General features: G+C 34.0%; 1 protein-coding gene across 1 annotated transcript in view; it reads left to right on the top strand.

Annotated features, from left to right (window-relative positions):
• The window catches only part of LOTGIDRAFT_117914 (hypothetical protein), a gene marked incomplete at both ends in the record, with an annotated part of 94,819 nt that overhangs the window by 42,166 nt on the left and 29,626 nt on the right, over positions 1 to 23,027 (top strand). The window contains one exon of the mRNA XM_009056239.1: positions 10,375 to 10,593. Coding sequence (XP_009054487.1) covers positions 10,375 to 10,593 — 219 coding nt within the window. The remainder of the gene's footprint in view (positions 1 to 10,374; positions 10,594 to 23,027) is intronic.

The following is a 23,027-nucleotide window of genomic DNA, read 5'->3' on the forward strand; positions in this document are numbered from 1 at the left end:
ACTAATTCATTCACCGATGAAGATTTACAGAAAAAATGGAAAAGACAGAAAGAAATAAAAGGTTAACTCTAATTATTTGCAAAATATTTATTTCATATGTTCCTATCAACATGAATCATCTAGTTTGGCGAAATGGGGTAATTCATCCAATGAATTTGAGAAAGATCGAGGCTGTAGACATTGCAAAATACACCAAAGATAATTGGGAACCTTTAAGACACGAATGGGAACCTTACGCTAAAAGAGATACGTTACGTCTCGGAGCTTGTTTGATAAAATACAATACAATGAAAGAAGTTGTATTTCGGAATATTTCCAATAATCTAACAGCTCCTTCTTTATCTTTAAAGGGTTGGTATTATTTATATCATTACGATAAAGAAATGGTTGAAAAAGAATGGTATGAAAGTACTAGAATGGTTCCGAAACACACCGAAAAAGAAAACGTAGAAAAAGTTTACTCACTCACCCTTTTATAAGATATTTTATCAGACAAAGTATTAAAGGAGGAAGAGTTTCGGCAAATCGAAAATCATTTGAAATGAATAAAATGGATGAAATTGTATTATATTAAAGGAATACACAGAAACAGCAAGTGATAATATAATAGATTTATTCAAAGAATACAGCGCTAGCACGAAAGATAAAGCGGAGGTTCATTCGAGACTTGAAAAAATAAAATCTACTAAACTATTGGCCTTTGATGATAACGGTTTGTACGATTCTGCCATGTCGGATTTAGATAGCGACCATTTCAACAAGAAGAAAATAAAGAATTTGTTAAGCTCTTTAATGAGCAGAAATTCAGACCTAGAATTGCTATTTTAAAAGTCTGGTTGGAATATCCTACCAACATGTTCTTCCGACCCATACCAGCTAAAGATAAAATCACTTTCACGAATAGAATAGGTAAAAAGGAAACTGGCACTAAAATCAGGTTCAGAAATGGTTTCTGTCACGACGTTTTAACATCGGTTCGGTCGATATTCAAGAAATAGTGAAAGCTGGTGGACGAATTATTAAAATATTAGATGGTATAGTTTAAGAAAAAAATTTTAAAACTCCACCCTATAGAGATTATATTTTAATTTTGAGAGATCTATGAAATAAATATAAATGAGAAGGTAATATCGTAGGTAGTAATTGCATGAAATTATTAGGCATTTCGTTGTATGGTAAATCTATTCAGAAGGATATAACTACATCGAGACATCTATGGAGTGAAGCGACTTTAAAAGCCAACTTCGATTCACACGTTATACACTATGAAAAAGTAAATGATGGTCAATATATAGTTGAGATAAATGAAGAAGAAAAAGAATTTGACTGTACACCTCCTAAATCTACATGACTAACACCTAGTCATTTGGGATCATTCGTTTTATCTCACAGTAAAAAAATAATGAATAATTTTATTCACGTGATAGATGGATTTTATAAGCCTGAAATATACTATACAGATGCTGATAGTTTATACATTTCGTCTAGCAATTGGGATAAATTAAATGAAGCTGGGTTGGTGTCCGAAAATGATTATTGTAAAGGAAAGAATGATTATGGGCATGGTGGAATCATATTTGGCTTATATTTAGTGCCAAAAGTTAAATACAATATCATTCTAACTTCCGACGGTATTCTAAAAGAAAAGAAAACGTTTAAGGGTTACTCTAAAGATAAGATATCCGTAGAAGATTATATTCGATTAGCTAGTGGACACGATGTAACGAATGAATTTAAGAAACCTTGGGTAAAAAGTTGTTATTCCAAAGGATGATGATAAACAAAAGAAAGTTTTTAGAAGTTATCCAAATCTCGTTAAGAGAAAAGCACCAAACAGTGAAGGAATCATGTATCCTTAAAACGACGGAAAAGAATTAAACATAGATGAAAACTACGAATTTGATGATTTCGATTACCTTACTATTCAAGAAGAGAATGAAGAGTGTTAATTTTTTTGTTTTAAATGAAGTTGAATAACAATTTCCTCGTAACCAAAATCTATAAACCTATTTTTCCCATCTTTGATTTCCAGATTTATATCTTTAATCATAAAGGAATTAAGTGGTAAATACGTCGTTTGAAATGGTTTCTCTATAATTCTATATTCTATCGGTACAGTGAATGTTGGAAGACTGACGTTTGTATTTATTGAAAAATCCACCGTTTATCAAATTGCAATATATATTTATCACATCAATATGATTCTCGATATTAGCTTTGTGTGGTGCTAAAGTGGATTGGGTGTATATTTGTTCATCAAATCCTAAATAACGTATTCAATGAATTTTCTACATTGAAATCAATTATTTCTTAATATCAATTTTATTTTGTTCAGATTCAAATTACCTTCGAATTCAATATTGTTTTTACCATTGACACTTCCTCCATATTCAGATAGGTATTCGTTAATGGCTATGTATTCGTAGCTTCCTGGTAGTAAACGTATGGTTTTGAACGTAACTCCGTTATCTGTTGATATTTTTATTTGGTTATTTTTTTCGTTGATATTTCTAATGGAATTGTAAACAGAAAAATACTTAAATCCTAATTCATATTCTTGATTGCGATCGAGTTCATACTCATAATCTAGAGATAATTTAATGTCTGATTTATTTGAGGTGATGACGAATAGTTGTTCTTTATTTGACATTTTTTATCACGCTTTTATAATAATTTTTATCTATGATACCTTTTTCTAGGAGTCTTTTTAATATACAATTTACTTCATTATATTGTCTGTGCGATCGCTGTCCTTCCTTCATTGCCGCTAATATTACTCGTAATCTATTAAGTAGTTCCTCGTTGTTGTCGGATAAAAACGTTAAACCATATTCAATCGGTGTTCTATAGGAGGTGTAGGTTCTATAAGAGGTTTATATTCTAAAGCTAATTTCCTTTTAATATCCTCTTGAGATTTTAATATTGGTTGAAATAGAGTTTGTAGATTTTCCGTTAATCCGAGTTGTTGTAATCTGTTATTTTCAACTTGGGTCTTTATTTTATTCTAAGCTTTGATATATTCTTTATTTCTTTTTAAAATATTATTCCAATCTTTACTCATTTTTAAAAAATAAAATTAACATATGTTGATCATAACTCTTTCACCCTCAGGTTTTCTAGTATTTACAAATACATATCCATGTTCATTTGGGTTTTTCCATTGAGCTTTACAAACCTTTTAAAATGCATCTCTGTCAATTCCGTGATTTATCGACTGAATGATTTGAGATAAATCTTTATCGTTTAATTCAAATAATAAAAAACAATTTGCATTTTTTCTAATAAACATAGAATCCATCCCGTTAAAAGATTTGGATTGGTATATGCAGTGACAGTTGTGATGTCTTCCCTTCGTGAAGAATTCTTGTTGAACAGCTTGATTTCTTTGCGCTACGCAGTCGTCAAGTTCTTTTGTTTGCTATCAATATTAGACAAGTCTAGATCATTAACATTTTTCGTAAGAAAAACTTTTATATCGGTTGGTTTCTTTCCTTCGATGTAGTTATCTATGATATCTTTTTTTTCCACTTCTTCTTCGTTTTCTTCGTAATATTGAAATAGGTCTTGAACATCTTTCTTTGGTGGATATTCTTAAGCTTTGAGAAATTGATAATAAGATTGCTCTGATGTTGTTGTGTAGGTATACAAAGAATCGAAATCTAAAAGGTTTGGTGTTGTTAAAAGTGAGATGAGTTTTCCAAAAACCGGATCTACCGCATATGCTCATGAGCATTGGGTTATTAGGAAATATTTCTGAATGATTAAATTTTTTACCCATTTTTTATTAATTTATTTTATTCCAAAAATCACTCCTTCTCCTTTATACATTGAAAGAAATATTCCTTCTCCAGTGTGTATATTTTTTAAAAATATTCCATTACCCTTATTTTTGACTTTGATTTCTCCTGAGTCAGTACTATCTACTAATTTATTTAATCCTTGTTTAACAGTTTTCTTGGTTTCTTCCCCAAATCTTTTTCCAAATTCTTTTATTGTGCCTATCATATCTCCCACTCCCGAACCTTTGGCTTCCTTTTCCATTATTAAATTATGTCTACGTTCTTCAGCGGCTTTAGCATCAGCTGCTTTCTTTGCGTTGGCAGTTTTGACTGCGGCAGATATTCCTCCAGTAGCTGCACCCGCCACTGCAATACCACCAAATATTAAAGGTAGAAGGAAAGGTAAAAATCCACCTTCTTTTGCGTTCGCGTCAATTCTTTCTAAATCTATATCGTCTCTGACTTTACAATATTTGTATTTATCAATAAGTTTTTTAGTTATGCTGATTTTTTTACCGTTGAAAGTTATTACAGTTGGGGAAGCTGTTTCAACAGCGTCTATTATTTTCATAACTAAAGTTTCTGGTTTCATTTTTAAGGGTGTATTTTTTACTCAATTCTTATCATTCTTCTATCTGCTATATTAATTAAATGTTTTGCTTCTTCCAATAATAAACAATAACCTGTTACATCTCCTTGTGTTTTTTCAATATGAATATTTATGTTCACTCCTGTTTTGAAAAGATCTTCTTGGTGAGCTGATAGATCAAAACAGAAGATTGGATGATTAAGTGCAAAATCTATATATTCAAACTGAGGTAGATTTCCAAATAATTCACACATATTTTTATAGTTTCTATACAATTCATTATAATCCTTTGTGGTTGGATTAACTAATTGTTAAAGATTGGTTAGGATAATTATCGTTGTTTAATCTTACTTGAACTTTATGAATTAAAGGATTTTGAGTTTGGTTCATTGCCACTCTAAAGACATTATTGTTATTCGTTTGAGAATCTGGTAAGTTCTTGAAACCAACCATTAAATATCTTACTGGTTTAATAGTGTTAGTGATTGGCCACGTGGTGGATTCTCCCGTTAAAGTCATGCTACCTACTGTGTTACAATGAAGAAAAGCTATTTCAATATCTTTAGTTAATAAGTTGAATATTCTCGTTTCTACTTCAATTGATGGTGTTATTACGGGTATGAAAAGTTGGAGATTCGTTATTTTTAATTTTGCATCTGAACCATTCTCTCCAGAATATCTTATCATCGTTGATTTCTCTTTGTAGATGAATTTTATATGGTAACCCTATGGAAACTTTTCTATGTTCCAACAGACCGAATAAAGGATATAATTTCCAATTTACGTAATTACCCCACCTATTACTCTCAACAATATTATTGTACTGAAGTACTCGTTTTTTGAATCCATGATTAGCTGCTTGTGCTACTCTTTCTATTGTGTTTCGAGCAACAACTCTCACTCTATCTAAATCAGCATCATTTGCAACATTTCTTACTGGTTCTTTTAAAACACTTCCGTCACCAACATCGGGTATCCAACCTGAGACTGAATCGAAATCTTTAGGATATAAAACTGTTTTCAACATTGTGTCGAATTCCCCAGGGTGTTTAATTGTTTCTATCAGATTTGAACAAGCTTCCTAAACCATCTCGCTAAATAAAGATGGAAAGAAATTGTTTTCTAACGTTGTATTAGTTTGTGGTACTTGATTCTGAGTTCCATCTTTAATTTTGAAATCGCATCTGAAATAAGCATCGGAAAGAAGCAACCAATTCGATAATGAATTTATTTCGAAGGTTATTCTACCACCATCATTCAATTGTATATATGCTAAGCTCTTCAAATTATATCCAAAATCTGCCACCTATTCGTCATGATGACGCCTCCGGTTGCTATACTCAGCCCCGTGGGCTGGAGGTTTATGACCTGGATTGAGTTGCCGTTCTAGAGCCAACTTCACCACATCATAGTCGTCAAGCTGTGCCGGGGTAAGTGTGCTCAGCAACCAGAAAGTTTGGAGGCACATATTGTGGATCACTATATACATGGTTTAGGCAATCATGAGTTGAAAAGACATGTGCAGTTTGCACCGAAGACCAGGCAATTGGTTGCGCTGTGGAGTATGAAGTGTTCTAAGGTCCTCTTAATCGGAGTCACAAGCCATATGCTAATATTTATGATAATTTTTCACATTCACGAGTTGATAGGTTCCATAATAGAGATGAAGACGGACGCCGAAATGGGGTTCCGATGTTGGATGGGCCTTGATGAGGTTATCCGTAGGCACAACCCTTTGCCCCTCGCAATGGAGTAAGGGAATCTCTAACATATTACTGTTGTTTGGAACAAGGGCACATTAAAGCTAACTGTCCTAAGTGGAATGCTTTTTAGGGAGACCAGGGGGCCGTTTCTCAAAAAATTGTACAACTTACGACTTAAGATTAAACTTACGATTGTCTTAAGTTTACGATTATGTGCGTTTCTCAAAGGCTATCGTAAGAGTCACAAATAATCTTACGATACAAATTGTCGTACGTTTGAGATGTTAAACTAAGCATGCGCAATACAGACTTAAAAGCAGATGACAAAATGTCTATTGAAGGCGAGGCGACAAGGAGATCGATTTGAATGAAAAATCAAGTAGATTTTACGGACGTGGCGAAATTGTTCATTGCAATTCAAAGTGTTCGGAAATTTGATTTCCACAGTCAATGAAACTGAATGATGACGTTATCGCTGTTTTGACGTCATCGCCGAAGCGAAAAAAATGGCGGATTTCAACTGGGACGAAGGCGAAAAATCGAGAAGGGTGGTCAGTGTCTTGACAATTTCTTGCTTAGTCAAAGACACTTGGGGATCAAATCTGATGTCAGATTTTCCTTTTTTCCCATTAAATACAGTTACTTATTTTGAACAAAGACCATTTGGCTCTACCACCTGATAGTTACGACAGCTTTGACCACTCGTAAGTTTACACCAGAATTAGTCGTACACTTACGATAATTTTGATCTTATGATTTTTTGAGAAATGCCATTTATGATCAAATCAACACTTACGGCCTACGATTGATCGTAAGATTTTTTGAGAAACGGGGCCCAGGGGGGCTTTAAACCAGTAAGGACTGACCTTTTAGCTGCCACGTCAGTCCTCAGACTAAGAGAGCAGCACACATATAATGTCAAAACTGAAAATGTATCATTAGAATCAATTGCGAATTAGGAGGTTAGTGAGATTAAAGATAGTTGGGAAAAATAAAGGTGTTGAATTGAATGAAAATAAAGGTTTGAATTGAATGAAAATAAAGGTGTTGAATTGAAAGAAAGTTTGCCACTAGAAGTAATCGAACGTCCATTTGCTCCCTGTTGTTACATTTCCATGAAAACCTGTAACTTAGAAGAACGATCCTTCCTATTGGACACCGGTTCAACATTTTCGTTGTCATTTGCTGATTAATTGAAAATTTCAAATCAGAATCGACCTATGTTATACGACACCAATTCTGTCCGACCACTGTGTCAAATATACCATTTAAACATGAATTTTTGGTTGTGGATTTGAAACTTAACAGAATTCTGGGCATGGATTTTGCATTGAAAAACAAGTGCAACATTAATTTTAGTGAAATGATTCGGTCCATCCCGCTTGTTCTTAAGACTGAAATTCTAACCTGTTACCGGGACAGTCACCATTCCTTCGCGGACAGTTAGGGCCCGATGAGTATATGCATGAGACGACGGTATTGTTGGAGCCTAATGATTCTTTTGTAAATCGGAAATTATTGTTGGCAAAATCTGGTCACTTGTGTTTTGAATATGAACTATAAGGATATAGAAATCCCAGTAGGTTTTACGATAATATTTGGTTCTGATTTTGAATCTGCTTTGGCTAATTTACAGGTAGTTTTTCGCAGATTGTGGAATGCAAATCTAATGTTGAAACCCACCAAATGTGACCTTTAAAGGACATGTTGTTTCAGCTTCTGGTATCGTATGTGTCCCTGGAAAGACTAAAGCAGTTAAAGAATGGCCTGAACCTACTTTCTTGAAGGATGTAAAAAGTTTTCTTGGACTGTCATTCAGGATTAAGCCTCTATCCATTAGAGTCCATTTTAGTCCATTAGTAAAATTGACATCTCTATTGATATTTTCGGGCCTCTTCTGGTAACCGATAATGGGAATGAATATATTATGGTTGTAGGTCTCAGTAAAATGGATTTAAATTAAAAGTCGATGAGGAAAAGCTGAGAGATTTTCAACAAACCCTACGTGATCCTGTTCCTCTGGAACGTATGAAGTGTCCTGTGCCTGAGTGTAGGACTGGCATCTTACTGAGTTATGGACATAGAAAAGTATTCATGGGACTTTTTGAAAAAAAAATAACTATGTAATTTTGTTTTTCTTTTTAACTTGTTATGAAATTGTGTATTGCTAATTTCGTTTCCTTAGGGAGAACTCAATTTTAACAAGGAGGGAAGGGATATTGGTTATTTTTTTTTGTGCATGGATATTCCATCATGAGCAGACAGGATTTCGTCCTCTATTTTGATGTCGGGCTCAATTTTGACAAGGGGAAATGTAAGGGATTTGTGTATATATGTTATATAATTGTACGTGTATTCCCGAATTGTCTATATTTATTAACTAACGTAACTTCTATTGTTTACATTCAACTGGAAGTAGGGTTTCTTCTAGAATATGGGGCTGTACTTATTATACAAAAGCCGTGCATGATACTTTGCATGATACATTGGCCAATCAATTATTGTTATGAAACGATGTCTAATGCAGTGCACAACCTCGTTAGGTATAAAAGTAAAATCTACCTATGATTTGTTCTTGATCAATTAATTCATATGTTAGAGGTGATGTGCTATTTACTTTAACTACGATAAACTCTGATAGAAGAATGAATTATAAAAATCTTTGCCCATGGAAAACCAGGAAGAAAACCTAATGATTTTTGTATATCCGAACCAAAATAAGTTTTAGGACTTTGTGAAATTATCACAGACATTTTTATCCTATAACTTTAAAATTGTTTCCTTTTTTTCTAAAGCTCGTTGTTCTAATCTCCTGTTTCGCGTTTCTCTTATTAGCTTTAATTCTTTCAATTCGTCAAACTTTTTCACAGCGTCGCTTATACTGACTCCCGCTTTTGCGACAGAACCTATAGCTTGAGCTTTGGAGGAAATAAGGGACTTGTTTTTTTAAATAAGTCTGCCAATTTTTGGAAAAAGAGAAATTAATCCTATTTTTAATTGAGTTAATTTAATGGGGGTTATAGAAAATAAACAAATCTTGCTGTGGGGGTGGATTTCATATAGTGTATAGCTTTCATATTAGATTTTTTAATGCGTTCAATATGAAAGGGTATATTTATGATGCAAATTAGGTGTGGAACCTTTCTTATTGGGTGTATTTAGACAAAAAAAACTGAAATTGAGCATTTTAATATCATTTTTACATGAAAAACGTGAAAATTGAGGGTTTTTAGGCTCTTAATGTGTCCAATATGAAGGGTCACATACTACTAAGATGGCAGCACGTGCATCTTGGGAAATCAGCAGATCGATTGAAAACGATCTAATGAAAATCAGAAATATTTAGTATGAGTTATTGCCCTTATTTGAAAACCTGTTTAATTTTTAGCTTGTTAGCATTGTAGAAGGCACAATTCTTAACAGAATTTGGCGAAACATGGTGTAAGTGTTTGTAATCAGCCAAGGATGAACCCTTTGAAAATCAGATAAATCGAGTTATCGCCCTTGTTTTTGGAAAGTCATTCAATTTTTAGCTTGTAAACACTCTAGAAGATGCAATTCATGACGGATTTTGAGGAAACTATTAAAATCACCCAAGGATGAATCCTAATGAAATTCAAAAAAATGAAAAATCATTTCATGAGTTATTGCCCTGGACGGATTTTGATAAAATTTGGTGTAAGTTTTTGTAATCACCCAAGGATAAAAAATTAAAAATCAGAAAATCTGTAAATATTTGATATTGTCCTTGTTCCTACAAACCATTAAATTTTTAGCCTGTAAAAATTCTATAAGATGCAATTCTTGACGGATTTTCAGGATATTTGATGAAATTGTTTATCATCACCAAAGGATGAACCCTATTGAAAATCAATTATGAAACACTTGACCCTGGGTCTACCAAAATTTGTCAGCACCACAGTGGAGTTAAAGGAGCAACACATTCCAACACATTACAAACTTCTCCTGATGATGAACAAATGTTAAAAATGATTTGGCTACAAAATATATTTATTGTATCTATCTGATCTAATAACTTTGGATATTAATCCTTATTTTACAAGATCCTCTATGTGTCTTAATCTTCTGGATAGGTCATTCAGTGTAGCATGACCACTGTTATAAAACAAGTTACCTGAACAGTTAAAAACCTGTAGAACTGTTGACTAATTTAAGAGAAAGTTAAAAGCACTTCTTTTAAGTGCCATTGAAAGTTCACATTAGAGCAGTAATTAGCGCTATACTAAGTTCAATAATCTTGATTTTAACATCTTTAATTCTTTTGATATCAATTTCTTTTCAGGATTCATATCGTCAAGTAATGAAAATGAAAGGCAAAGATTTACGTAAGCGTTTAATGGTAAAATTTCGAGGTGAAGAAGGTTTAGATTATGGTGGGGTTGCCAGAGAATGGTTCTACCTTTTGTCTCATGAAATGTTAAATCCTTATTATGGACTCTTTCAATATTCTAGAGAAGATAATTATACCCTGCAAATAAATCCTGACTCTGGCATTAACCCGGTAAGTAGATGAAAATACTGTTGTGTATAGTAAAGTTGTTTCAGTCAATTCTATTGATTACATACAAAATTAGGTGATTTGATTATTGACTTTTGACAATGATACAAAGCATGTAAATTCTCTTCTTATACGCCCACACATTAATATGGCTGTATATAGTTGTTAGTCGGTCATAAAATATTTAGTAAGAGTTATTGCCCTTGTTTTTGAAAACACTTTCAATACTTAGCTCTTAAACAATCTAGAAGGTACAATTCAAGAAGGATTTTATTGAAACTTGTTGTGAGTGTTAGTTATCACCCAAGGTGATGTTTACATAAGATGACGTCATAGGGAGTTCCCTATAGCCTACACGCCTATAGCGCAAATGACAGTTAATTACCATTAAACCATATTTTGAAACCTGTCAAATTGACTATGTTACTTGATTTGTTGTCAAAAAAGGTAATAATGGTATTGCTTGTGGAAATATGGCCCATGGGTGTTTGGACAGGTTTCAAAATATGGTTTAATGGTAATTCATTGCCATTTGCGCTATTATAAGCTGGCACCTCAGCTTTGAATTTGCTAAGCGAGATTATAAAAACAAAAATGGCAACTCTATCATTCGAGTCGAGTAGAGTAGAAAAAAGTAGTTCGATCATATTCAACGTATGTGTGATATTGATTCAGTTATTACATGGGTCTGATTTTCTTTGTATCGGTATAGTATGATTACACATGTATGAAATAAATAATCTTATTCTCAAGTTTGGTAGTATTCCTTTAAAACATAAGTTTATCTGTGCTACAACATGTGGGTATGCCTGGTAGGTCTTTCCAACTGAATAATGATTTAGCTGTTTCAAATAATAGGATTGGCAATTATACTAGTCAATAAGTAGGATGTCGTATCATTAGGAAAAAAACGGGTTCTAAAGTACATGTCGTATGAAAGGACAGCAGTGTAAGTGATATTAAAGAAGGTAAGTTACAATCTGTACAAGCACGACACTTCGTTTATCAAAAATCTTAACCAAAGAATGGCAATATCAGGAGTAATGGTTGTAAAGTAGTGGACTCCTCAAAGAAGTACCATCAGGTGTTTTGAAAACCAGACATCAGATTTCATCCTAGAAGGTGTTACAGGTAGCTGATGTTGGGTAAAATAAATATTTAGAGAAGTGTATACAGACACACTCCAGTAATTCATTAGTCATCTGTTTCCATGTTAAATCTCAAAATTCTATAAATTTTTCCAGAAATCTCATTGAAAACTTTCCAATTGACAATGACCATGAAAATCTTGAACTAGCCAAACTGGAAGTAGACCACTACGCTTGACTGCCACTGCACACAAAACGACTAATTTTAGAATTATCCTTCCGCCTGCAAATCTGTCATCATCTCACAAAATCTAAAAAAAAATGCAAATTCCAAGGCTAGACCAAAACTTAGTCAAAAAGAGGCATGCAAAACCCTCAAAAGGGAGGGAGAAAGAGGATTTCTAAAAATATCACGGACTACATTCGTATAAAATTAATTACGTCATTGTTAGTTCGAGATTTAGATATAGGGTCCATTTAACATATTCGTTGCATATTCGATCCTCAATGCACATGCTGACAAATCCAGCATACAGTGGTGTGTTGCCTTCACCCTATTTCTAAAACCAAAATATATCCAGAGCTTTCATTGACTTTGAAGATTACATTTCTTTCTTCGCCTGTCGATTCAGATGCAATTGTACTTGATGTTTCAGCCGTTTTTGTCGAATTAGATGTTATTGTACTGGTCGATTCAGCCGTATTAGCATTTGTTATTCCACAAACAAACAAAGTCGTATTGAGGGGCTTCCTAAATGGGGGTATCTCTCGCTCTCCAATAAACTTTCGTCAGTTCTTTCCATCTCGAAAGTCTATTAAATGCTACTTGTTTCTCAGTTATGCTGCAGAATGTTCTGGTATGTATGACCCACGGTTCCATGTAATGTTTCTTTGCCATCTAATGTTTCTATGTTAACATCATTATTGTCCAATATGCAGGCTGTTGCTAACCATTGTTCAAGGCGAATGCCATCAGGAGTTTCGCGTTTATCAGCTTCTACTGAATATGTGAATTCCGTCTCCAATCCTTTCGTTTCACTGTAACTGATGCTGTGTCCTGCTCTGTTTAAAATCTGCAAGGATAACTTGGATCCAGTAAGATACGCTATGCCAAAACCCAAAGCAGTGCGCTTCCATGGTTTAAGAGTACCACCAGAAACATTGTACATTGCGTCAGATGTAATTGCAGTCACCTTGCAATTTATTGAATCCTTGATCGAACCATGGAGACCTGATGTCAAACCACAGATGAGATTCCTTTTAAAAGAGATCCAAGTGTCCTGGTATTCCTTCAAATTTTGCGCTTGCTGGATTGTGGATTGAGGATTGTGCCCGTTAAGTGAGTGACTGACAACCAGATGTAGTTGCTATTGATTGCTCTTGATTCTTCCTTCAAATTTTCTTCTTCCTACTTTTCCCACAACAAATAATAGCCCCTTTTAGCGCACCTTGCTGATTACCTTCAGGAAGAACACTCAATCGTCTCGTATTCCTGCAGACCTATTTACCAGCAGGTGAATTATTAGACTGAGAAGGACTACTGACATTCTGATTGTCACCAACAATCGATTGTCGGTTGTTGAAAGTCCAACGATGTTTTTAATCGTTTCCTAAATGAAAGTCGGCGATGTCAGCATACTATATAAATAAGCCAGTTGTGTTGTTTTTTGCTTGTTTTGTGTTGATAATAAATAAAATTCTAAAAATGAATTAAACTTAACTTATTACAAGATTAGGTGACTGAAACAATGAGATCCTGAAAATTTGTCACACCTTTGAGTAATTTTTCTAGAGAAATAATCTAAGATTTGGCACAAAAAAATGATGCATGATTGTTACTATAAATAGTAGTCACAGATTGTGCTGAATAAGTTATTAAACTGGGGAGGTAGAGAAGAACAGCATTTAAATAAAGATTTACGATTCCTCATTTAACGATCGAAATACGACACTTCTATTTGTAACAAAATAATAACAACTTATACATATCCATTTTCGATAGAAATACGGCACACCCGACCTTAAAAAATTATCGGTTAGTTTAGAGAATCTACTCTACTTGAAAATTTAGACCCAATGTCACGGGAATAAATATAACAAATGCAAGTATTTAATCACTTGAAAATAACATTTAAGATATGAGTATAAGGAAAGTCATTATTGAAGATTAGAGTGATTGAAGTGGCACTGGCACAGGGTTAAAGTTATGTTTACAATAATTGTGATGCTAATATGCAATGAACTAAATCAAAGATGATCATAACGGTTATCCTATAAATCTTCTTGGACCTAATAAAGAAATTCATAATACTTATAATCTACATTGACTGCTTCAAATTTTCTGGAATAATGAAGAAAAGCGATTAATGGCTGCAGGTATAGAAAGTAAATTGTTTTAGACTACTATAAAGTACAAAGACAATGAAAATGAGAGTATATTAATTCTGTTAGATCACTCTACATCATCGGTGGGGTCAAGTCAACCACGAAAAACTATATCCTGTAGATTTTTATTTTTCGAATAAGCTATGACTAATTTTTTGTAAAAAATAGTGGGAAATTTATTTTGTAACTCTGTGTAGTATCTTTTGATAATTCGGGATGCTTGGCAAGAAATGTTATTGAATGGAGCAACAAATGGGATTATTTGAGAATCAAACTGTATATTTAGTCCACAGGGTGAAATAGTTTTTACACAAGCTTCCTTTATCACTTTTCCGTATGATAATATTTTTATCGTTCTTTAGGTTGTTTAAAATGGTCCTTTCAGCGCGATCAAGTTGCTATTTTCTTTTACCAATGGTAAGAGAGAAGTTTCAAATCGCTTGTTATCGCAAATTTCTAAAATATCGGTATGTATTAGGGCAATCAGATTTTTCCACAAACTTTTTCCGGGTTCCTCTACCAAGGGTTTTTCTGTAAAAATAGGCCAGTTTTATTAATCGTTCGAATTTGCAAGTGGCATCTAAAATTTTGTCAATGGATGAAGGCACTGCCGTGGGTATAAATTTAAGGCCTTTGTCCAATAGACTTAATTCCATTACAGATAATGATCTTGAGCTCAGATTCACTACTGTTTTATCCAGTTTCGGTCCACCCCCGGCATCTAGTTTAAATGGGCCATCCAGTGAGAAAATATATTCTTGGCTGTCATCTCTGTCCAATGAATATTGTCGTTTTGAACTTTAATGAATCCGGAGTATTCTGGAATGGTAGTGGTATTGGTTGGTGGTTTAGCTGTGATAAGTTCAATGAATTTTGATAGGTTCTTGAAGGCTCCAGGACATGCTCGTTTTAAAGATGAAGAAACTGGTATCGGTGTGACATATAGGGAGGCTTTTGGAAACTTGTTTCGGACAATTGACAGCAGTTCCAACATTTGGATGTGGATGAAATTACCATCTTCTTGTTTATCATTTAAACCTACATGTACTATTACTTTATTTGGTACTTGACTGGTTTCTGCTTTAGTGATAATAGACTTCAAATGACAGATTCTTGCACCTGGAAAGCTCTCTATTTGGGTTTCTGAGGTGCCTTCTGGGATACGGCCTAAATTTGACGATCCAATGATGAGAATAGGTTTGGTTGGTTTTGGTAGATTGAATTTGGATTTATCACTCTGTCGGGTATGAATGTGTGGTTTAGTAGAGGGTCTAGATGATGCTGGCTGGTTGGTGACAGAAGAAGTTGATGATGAAGAAGATGGGGTGAGTGTCTTATCAAAAGTAAGAGACCTACGAGGTGATGATGAAGAAAATGCTGAAGAAGACGGTGCAATCGTGAGAGATCTGAGAGGTGATGATGAAGTAGATAGTGTATTTATGTTCATTATATTTGAAGTGGAAAACAAACTAGTAGGTTGGTCTGTAGGTGAATACGGTAGAGAAGATCTTCGGCTTGAGAGATGTTTTCGTTTTGAAGGAGTTTCAAAAGAGGATGGAAAACTTGTTAGGGAATATGATCTGTTCCATTTTGGTTTCCCAGTGGATTGTGGCATGAAACTAAATCTGTTTTTGGTAGTTGGAGGAAGAGATACTTCTACTAACTCTACATTGCCTACATCCATATCCTCAAGTGCTTCTGAAGCCGTATTTTTAATATCTGCCAAAAGTGATTTGAACTGTTCGACTACAGTCTAGAGAAGTTGAATGGTTGCTGCAACTACTGTAGTCTAAGCTCAGGAAGGTGTGTAACTTTCGAAAAAAAAAAAAAAATTGACATTTCGATAACAAACTGACCGAAAAATACAAAAAAAGAAAGAACTCCTTAAAAACACAATTGCAATTTCGGTCATGAACTGACCTTCATCAGGTGTAATAATATTGAAGAAATATTAAAAAAAGTGGACATACTGTGTAAGCCTATGTGAGTCGGGTTCACTGTTGTCGGAAACAGCGACATTACCACTCAATATTATGGTGTCTGCGTTATGCCAACTTGTTGTTTTTTCAACCAAACAAGATGTGCGTTATTAACAGCTACAAATGTTTCAGATATACTCGAGTGTCAAAGGGACGTAAATCGCATGGATATAAGAATGCATTTGAAGTTAAAGAAAGGCTACTACTGTTGTATATATTTTTTTGTAGTAGTATTTGAATTACAATTCAAGAATTAAAGTTGTTTTTATAACACTACTGTATAACTTTTATTAAAAGTACTTAATTAATAGCAAAACTTTAAAAAACTGCTAATAATACACATACTATGTAATTTCGGTCCATAGAGCAAAAAACTGGTATGCAAATAAAAAAGTAATTTGTTTTCTCAGACTAACAGTGTAATTACCTGCATCAATACTATCATAATTAACAAAACAACTATGAAATTAATTTAACAGGTACATGTTCATTAAATGGAGGTGTTTCGATTGTTAATAGATTACATAATCGATTATGCCTCTCCGATTATTTCAATTAATCAATTATTATTTTCTTCAGATTGCCCATCACTACACTATCTTGACTGCCGTATTGGACTTGTGGCGAGAGGGATAATAACTTTTCTTGCATATTGCTACCAAAAGCCTTTTGCGTCACATCCAAGTATTTGTCAGAGTAGAGATTTTTATGTAGACCAGAGCAGTAAACTTCTTCAGTTTGCTTTCATCTTCTGTTGCTTTCTGACAGACAAAACATGTTATTTTACCCTAGAAAGATAAGAAGGATCTTTCAAAAAATTGATTCATGAGGTTGTTTAAGATAGTCTTGTCATTAGTTCAATAAGAGCTATGCCCTTAATATTCGCCAACGTACCCATCCGACCAATAAATACTGGTAATGGAATGATATTGAGTACCTTATATTTCCGAATATAATATGCACCCGTGTATAATGCCCAAATTAAAAATTCCTTCTAGAGGGCCATCAATAGACCAATCATTAGCAAATTTGATTGACACTGCATGTACAACTCATTGTGAAACAGGAACTATCAAAAGTAGATAAGAGCTACCAGAAAACTGTAAGATGTTATCTCCCCCTCTGGTGAACCCAGAAATTTGGAGAAAATTGATGCGAAGCCTAAATCGTTTAAAGAGGTCCAACTGTTGGCTGCAACATCTATTGTTCCTTTGGTGAAGTTAGCAAAATTGCTTAAGCTAAGCATTATTAGGAATGAGCAGGCTAAATGTATATTTTTCGGATGCAATAACTTTAATCAGCCAGGTACATTATCACTTGTCTCTTAGAAGACGATATCTTATCAGACCTGTTCTTAAAAAGGAGTACTCTGATTTATGTAATGTTAATATGCCTATTTTTTGATTCATGTTATTTATCTCACATGTTCTTCAATTTCATGACCTACCGGTAGTAATAAAGGTTTTGGCCATAGGCCTAACTGATCTTTCGACTGCTGACGGTTACACTTCCTAAAAACAACCCATCATTCTGTCAAAAAACAAAACCAGGGCCTAGCACATTATACAGATTGCCTAGGCCCAGTAGGCCTAGTACAACACAGTACAAAGATAGCTTGCGATGCAAGGTAACATACGCCCACTGGCAGCTGTCAGAAATGATAAAACAGTCTTTAGTCACTAAAGTACGAATTTTCTCATATTGAAGAAATTATTTATGCTGAATAATTCCACAAAATTTTTTAAAATCAATATCAATAACCCAAATACAACAAACAATTAAATCACACAGCTCTAATCAAGGGCAAAAAACAACTTTTGACTCGTGTTTACAAAGTCAAGGGCAATAACTCAAAAAATGTTCATCAAAAATATCTCTTGTTAGAACTTGTCCGAGATCTTATCAATTCCAATGATCACACCAAGTTTCATCAAAATCGGTTGAAAACTGTAGCTTCTATTGTGCTCACAAACAAATTTTGACGCGTATTGCGTAAGTTAATGGCAATAACTCAAAAACCGTTCATCGAAAATGCGTCAAGTTAGAACTTGTCCGAGATCTTATGAATTCCAATGATCACACCAAGTTTTATCAGAATCGGTTGAAATCTGTAGCTTCAATCCTGCTCATGAACTATTGTTAACAAATTTCAACACGTTTTAATAAAGTCAAGGACAATAACTCAAAAACTCATCGAAAATGAGTCAAGTTAGAACTTGTCCAAGAGCTTATCAATTTCAATGATCACACAAAGTTTTGACGTGTTTTTACAATGTCAAGGGCAATAACTAAAAAACCGTTCATCAAGTTAGAACTTTTCCGAGATCTTATGAATTTCAATGATCACACCAAGTTTCATCAGAATCAGATGAAATCATATTCATGTGGGCGTATAACAAAACGAAAGGCTTTAATTGAAGGAAATGTAATTAAAATTGTGAACTGCACCGAAATGCAATGGTGTAAGAAATTCCATCATTGCCATCTTAATATAATTGCTTCAACAAAAAACCTAAAAATAACACGGGATTTTCCTTGCAGTGACGCGACGTCAGCGGCATATGACGTCATCAATTCAAAAAAATGTCTTGAAGATTTTAATCTCAAACTTGCACAAAGTTTTATTCAAGTGAAAAAAATTCACCATAAAAAAGTTTGCGTTTTCAGCCCAATTTTTTCACAACCGTTAGCTGACAACATTAAAAGATGACTGTGCTAGTTTTTATGGCCGAAATCGGTAAATTTGGTATATTTTGGGTTAATTAACATCTAAACCTAGCTTCTCTGAAGTAGGCTAGTCTACAATTTTCATATAAGGCCTTGATTCAGATCACTTAATCAATATTCAAAGACATGTACATGTAGAAATATGTGGAAATTTGAATGGATAGTCCTAAAAAAGCGTCTATGCCTAGAATTGTCCTAGATTAGAGGAAATAATATAGGCTAGGCCTATGGTCTACCCATGTTTTTCAACTTATAACTGCCTACGTCAGGCATACTATTTTCATACTATTGGGTACGATATGAACTAATCTACCTAAGCATACATTATAAAATATCCTATATTGGTTCACAACATTCAAACCAAATTTGGTCAAAATCCATTCAGAAACCAGCTGTCTAATGTGTCCACAACACATTTTCAAATAAAAATTGAACGAGTTTTTTCAGGAACAAGGGTAATAACTCATATCAAATATTTTTCAATTTGTCTGAATAGGGTTCATCCTTGGGCGATAACAAACATTCACATTAAATTTGAACAAAATTCATCAAGAAACCAGGTTTTTTTTTATAAAACATTTTCATTCCAAAAACGCTGTTAATTATACCTTAGAATATTTCTAAAGCTTGCCATTTATATCTATATATCTACTTAATCAAATTGAATTTCTTTAAAACGAATAATTAAAATCGGAGGGTACTAATGGCTTATTAAGCAGTTTGGCCTAGTTTTGGGCGTTTGACTTATGGCTCAATATTATTAGTTGAAACCTTTTGAATACATTTTTATAGTTAAAACTTTCAGAAATGCTAAAGGGCACTATTCTCTAGAGTTTGGTCCATATCGTGTCCACATATCTCTATCGTTTCCACAACAAATTCCTAAGAACAAGGGCAATAATTCATCACATATTTTTCGATTTGTCTGATTTTCATTAGACTTCATCCTGTTTTCAAACACTCAAACCATATTTTGTCAAAATCCATCTAAAAACCAGGTCTCTGTCGTGTCCACAGACAGACAGACATAGGCGTTAACCATAACACATTAATGTGTGGGCGTATAAAAAGCCCAAAAAAATAATACAGGATTCATCTTGATGTGTTGCAGTGACGCATCAGTTAATGAAGTCATCAATTCAAGAAGATGTCCTAAGGATTTCTATCTCAAACTTTCACATAGTTAAACTTTCAAGTGAAATTCGACCATAAAAGAAAATATTCAAGTGACAAGGATTAGCCTAGACGGAAGTAGTTTGTATTCTGCGTGTGGTGATTTAGTTGGATTGTAGGCGCTACGCCAATAAATTACCTCTCATATTTTTATTGATTCCCACTAGCATCGTCAAAACCTCTCTATAGCGATAGCCTAATTTTTTATGACCCCAATGTAATGACTGTCCGATAGGCCAGCCGATGTTAATTGCTTCAAACGGTGGCACGTTCCATAGGCTATGAGGCATATTTGAGATATATTTGATTTTTTTAACGATGTCAAGCCGAATTCCTTCCATCATCAGGTCGTTGGCATTTCACAACAATCATCCGACAAGCTAATGCCTATAGGCGTAGCCTACACGATTCTAATTTGTAAATAACTGACATCGGGCAGAAATCGGCATTCGATGAACATTTTTGGCCATATGGGTGTGTTATCATAGGAGATTATCATCGTACAGTTCTAGACCTTTTTACCGCCCATCAACAGATTCTTGTTGGATCGTCTACCAGAAGATCGCATCTAAAACGTTCACCCTAAAAAATAATACAGGATTCTTGCAGTGACGCGACGTCATCGGCATATGACGTCATCAATCCATGTATAGGCTTGGCCAACCATAATATATGTTCGACTTTAGAATAGTGCAACAAATCAACTGCAGAGTAATAAAGAATATGAATAAACAATATAAATTTGGTTTCCAATGCGAGAGTCTATGATGAAGATTTTGTGAGTTCATCGTATGGGCATTTTGTTGAAATCAGACTTCAATAATGGTTATCAACAAATTTATTTTTATCAACCTTCCCTTTAACTGGTGCCCTAGATACCCAGATCAAAGTTCTCTTTGATCTTCTGTCAGAAATATAACTCATAATTTATTAAGTTACAGTCCGGAACAGGAATAATAATATATTAGTCATATTATGACTAACATGGTCTATGAAAACAAGACGTGTTATAGCTTAGTCAAAAGATAATAAAAGATATTGTCAAAAAATATCAGAAGATATAATTCCCCTTTTATGATTATAATGGATGTACATTGTGAATTTCTAGACCAATGCCTCACACTCTCATGCCAGATTTAAAAAGTTTTTTTTTTACTTTGGTAGTGTATATACCTTAAATTTAAGCGTGATACGATACATCTGGTGGAAGTAGGCTAAGTGGATACTTTGTTGGGAAAAAGACAGGGGAGCCATCCACATAAAGATGTAGTAACCATTGAATTCATTTCTGCAAAGCGTCTTGAGCGTCTTATCTGCAAAATAATCTGTATTCCATTTCTATTTACGGAATTCAGGAAATTTTCGGAAGTCTTACACCTCTGCCCACAAAAAAGACCCGCTTCACATTTGAGAAATCTCTGTGTGGAAAGGCTTCCGGATCCGTCAAAAATCGCTACCACCGTTTCTGAGTATGATAGTCCTAGGCTATATGAAATCCGTCCCTTTTTAACATGCCATAAACCGTATGACGAATCCGCATAATAGGTAGTCTAGACTAGGCATATAATGGAATCTCGAAAAAACAGTAATATTTAACGAATTTTGACCGGTCGAAGTTGTTTATTTATAGGCTATACAGTCGTCGCTTGACGATGTAAAAAAAAGTCATTTAACGGATATTGACTGGTCGAAGTATCACATTGTTTTTATAATACCGCCGCTCGACGATTTTAAAATATACGGATCGAATGCTTGAAACTTCTTCAAAAACTATTTCAGGACCCTAAAAAAAAAAAAATAATTTGGCTTTCTAAATCTTGCTCAAGAATTCTGACGTTTTTTGCCGATGACGTCGTAAGCCGTTCATGACAACCATTCATGGTTGATAATTTTAGATGATTTTTTTTTGATAAGACATAAAATAACCACGAGAAGAAGAGATCATAGCCGACATGGAATGAAATATCGGCCTACAAAACGCAAATAACTCAAAATAAATAATTGCCCCATTAGCTGACAAAAGGTTACTGAAAAATCGAATTGGAAAATCGGCACTAAGAACTAACCCCCACTAATGACATTTTTAAAACATGAAAAACGTAACCAAGGACTAAGCTTAGTCCATGCATGGACTAACCATAGTCGAGACTTTTTGAAAAAACTCTTTTTTTTCATATTCCGAGTTTTCATGAGAAATTCTGACATTAGAAAAGATCATGTTTTAAACAGATGATTCTTTGGTTATGGATCAGAACATTAAGGGATATTCTAAAGATGTTTTTATAAGCCCACGCCCAAATGGTGGGCGTATATTGTTGTCACCCATGTCCGTCCGTCTGTCCACAATTGCTCATAAGCACTCTACAAGGTACAATTCTTGATCGATTTCAATGAAACTTTGTATGGTTGTTTGTAATCACCCAAGGATGAACTCTATTGAAAATCAGAAAAATCAAAAAATACTTAGTATCAGTTATTGCCCTTCTACTTAAAACGCTTGTAAATAGGCGCAATTCTTAACGGATTTTGATGAAACTTGGTGTGAGTGGTTGTTATCACCCAAGGATGAACCCTAATTAAAATCAGAAAGATCAAAAAATATTTAGTATGAGTTATTGTCTTTTTTCTTGAAAACGTGTTCAATTTTAGCTTGTAAATTTACAATATCTATGTTATAAATAGTTAAATCCCTCAGACCAATTTTCCCCATAACCATTTAAACTAGTATAACGTTGCTTATAGAGTACGGAAAGTCTCAATATGGTGTACTTTTGTATTTGATAGATATTTAATGATTGAATTTAATAACACTATCCTTTTTGATGCAAAAAAATTCCTGGGGGTGAAAAAGCGATATTTTGATGGAAAATCATTGATATGTACGGAAAACCCGGAGCTCGTTCTAATGTATGCACGACGTATATTGTGGACTTGGAGCGGTGGCCTCTGGGAACACAACACTGACAAGTAACAACAAACATGACAGGTATGTCATCTGTATTGACGATCTGTACAATTCTTCAAGCAAAAATGATTCTTCTCATTCAGAAGAGGAAGAAGACAGATACGAAATGTTTGAGGGTGT

Source organism: Lottia gigantea (genome assembly GCF_000327385.1).
Source record: "Lottia gigantea unplaced genomic scaffold LOTGIsca_27, whole genome shotgun sequence".
NCBI lineage: Eukaryota > Metazoa > Mollusca > Gastropoda > Lottiidae > Lottia > Lottia gigantea.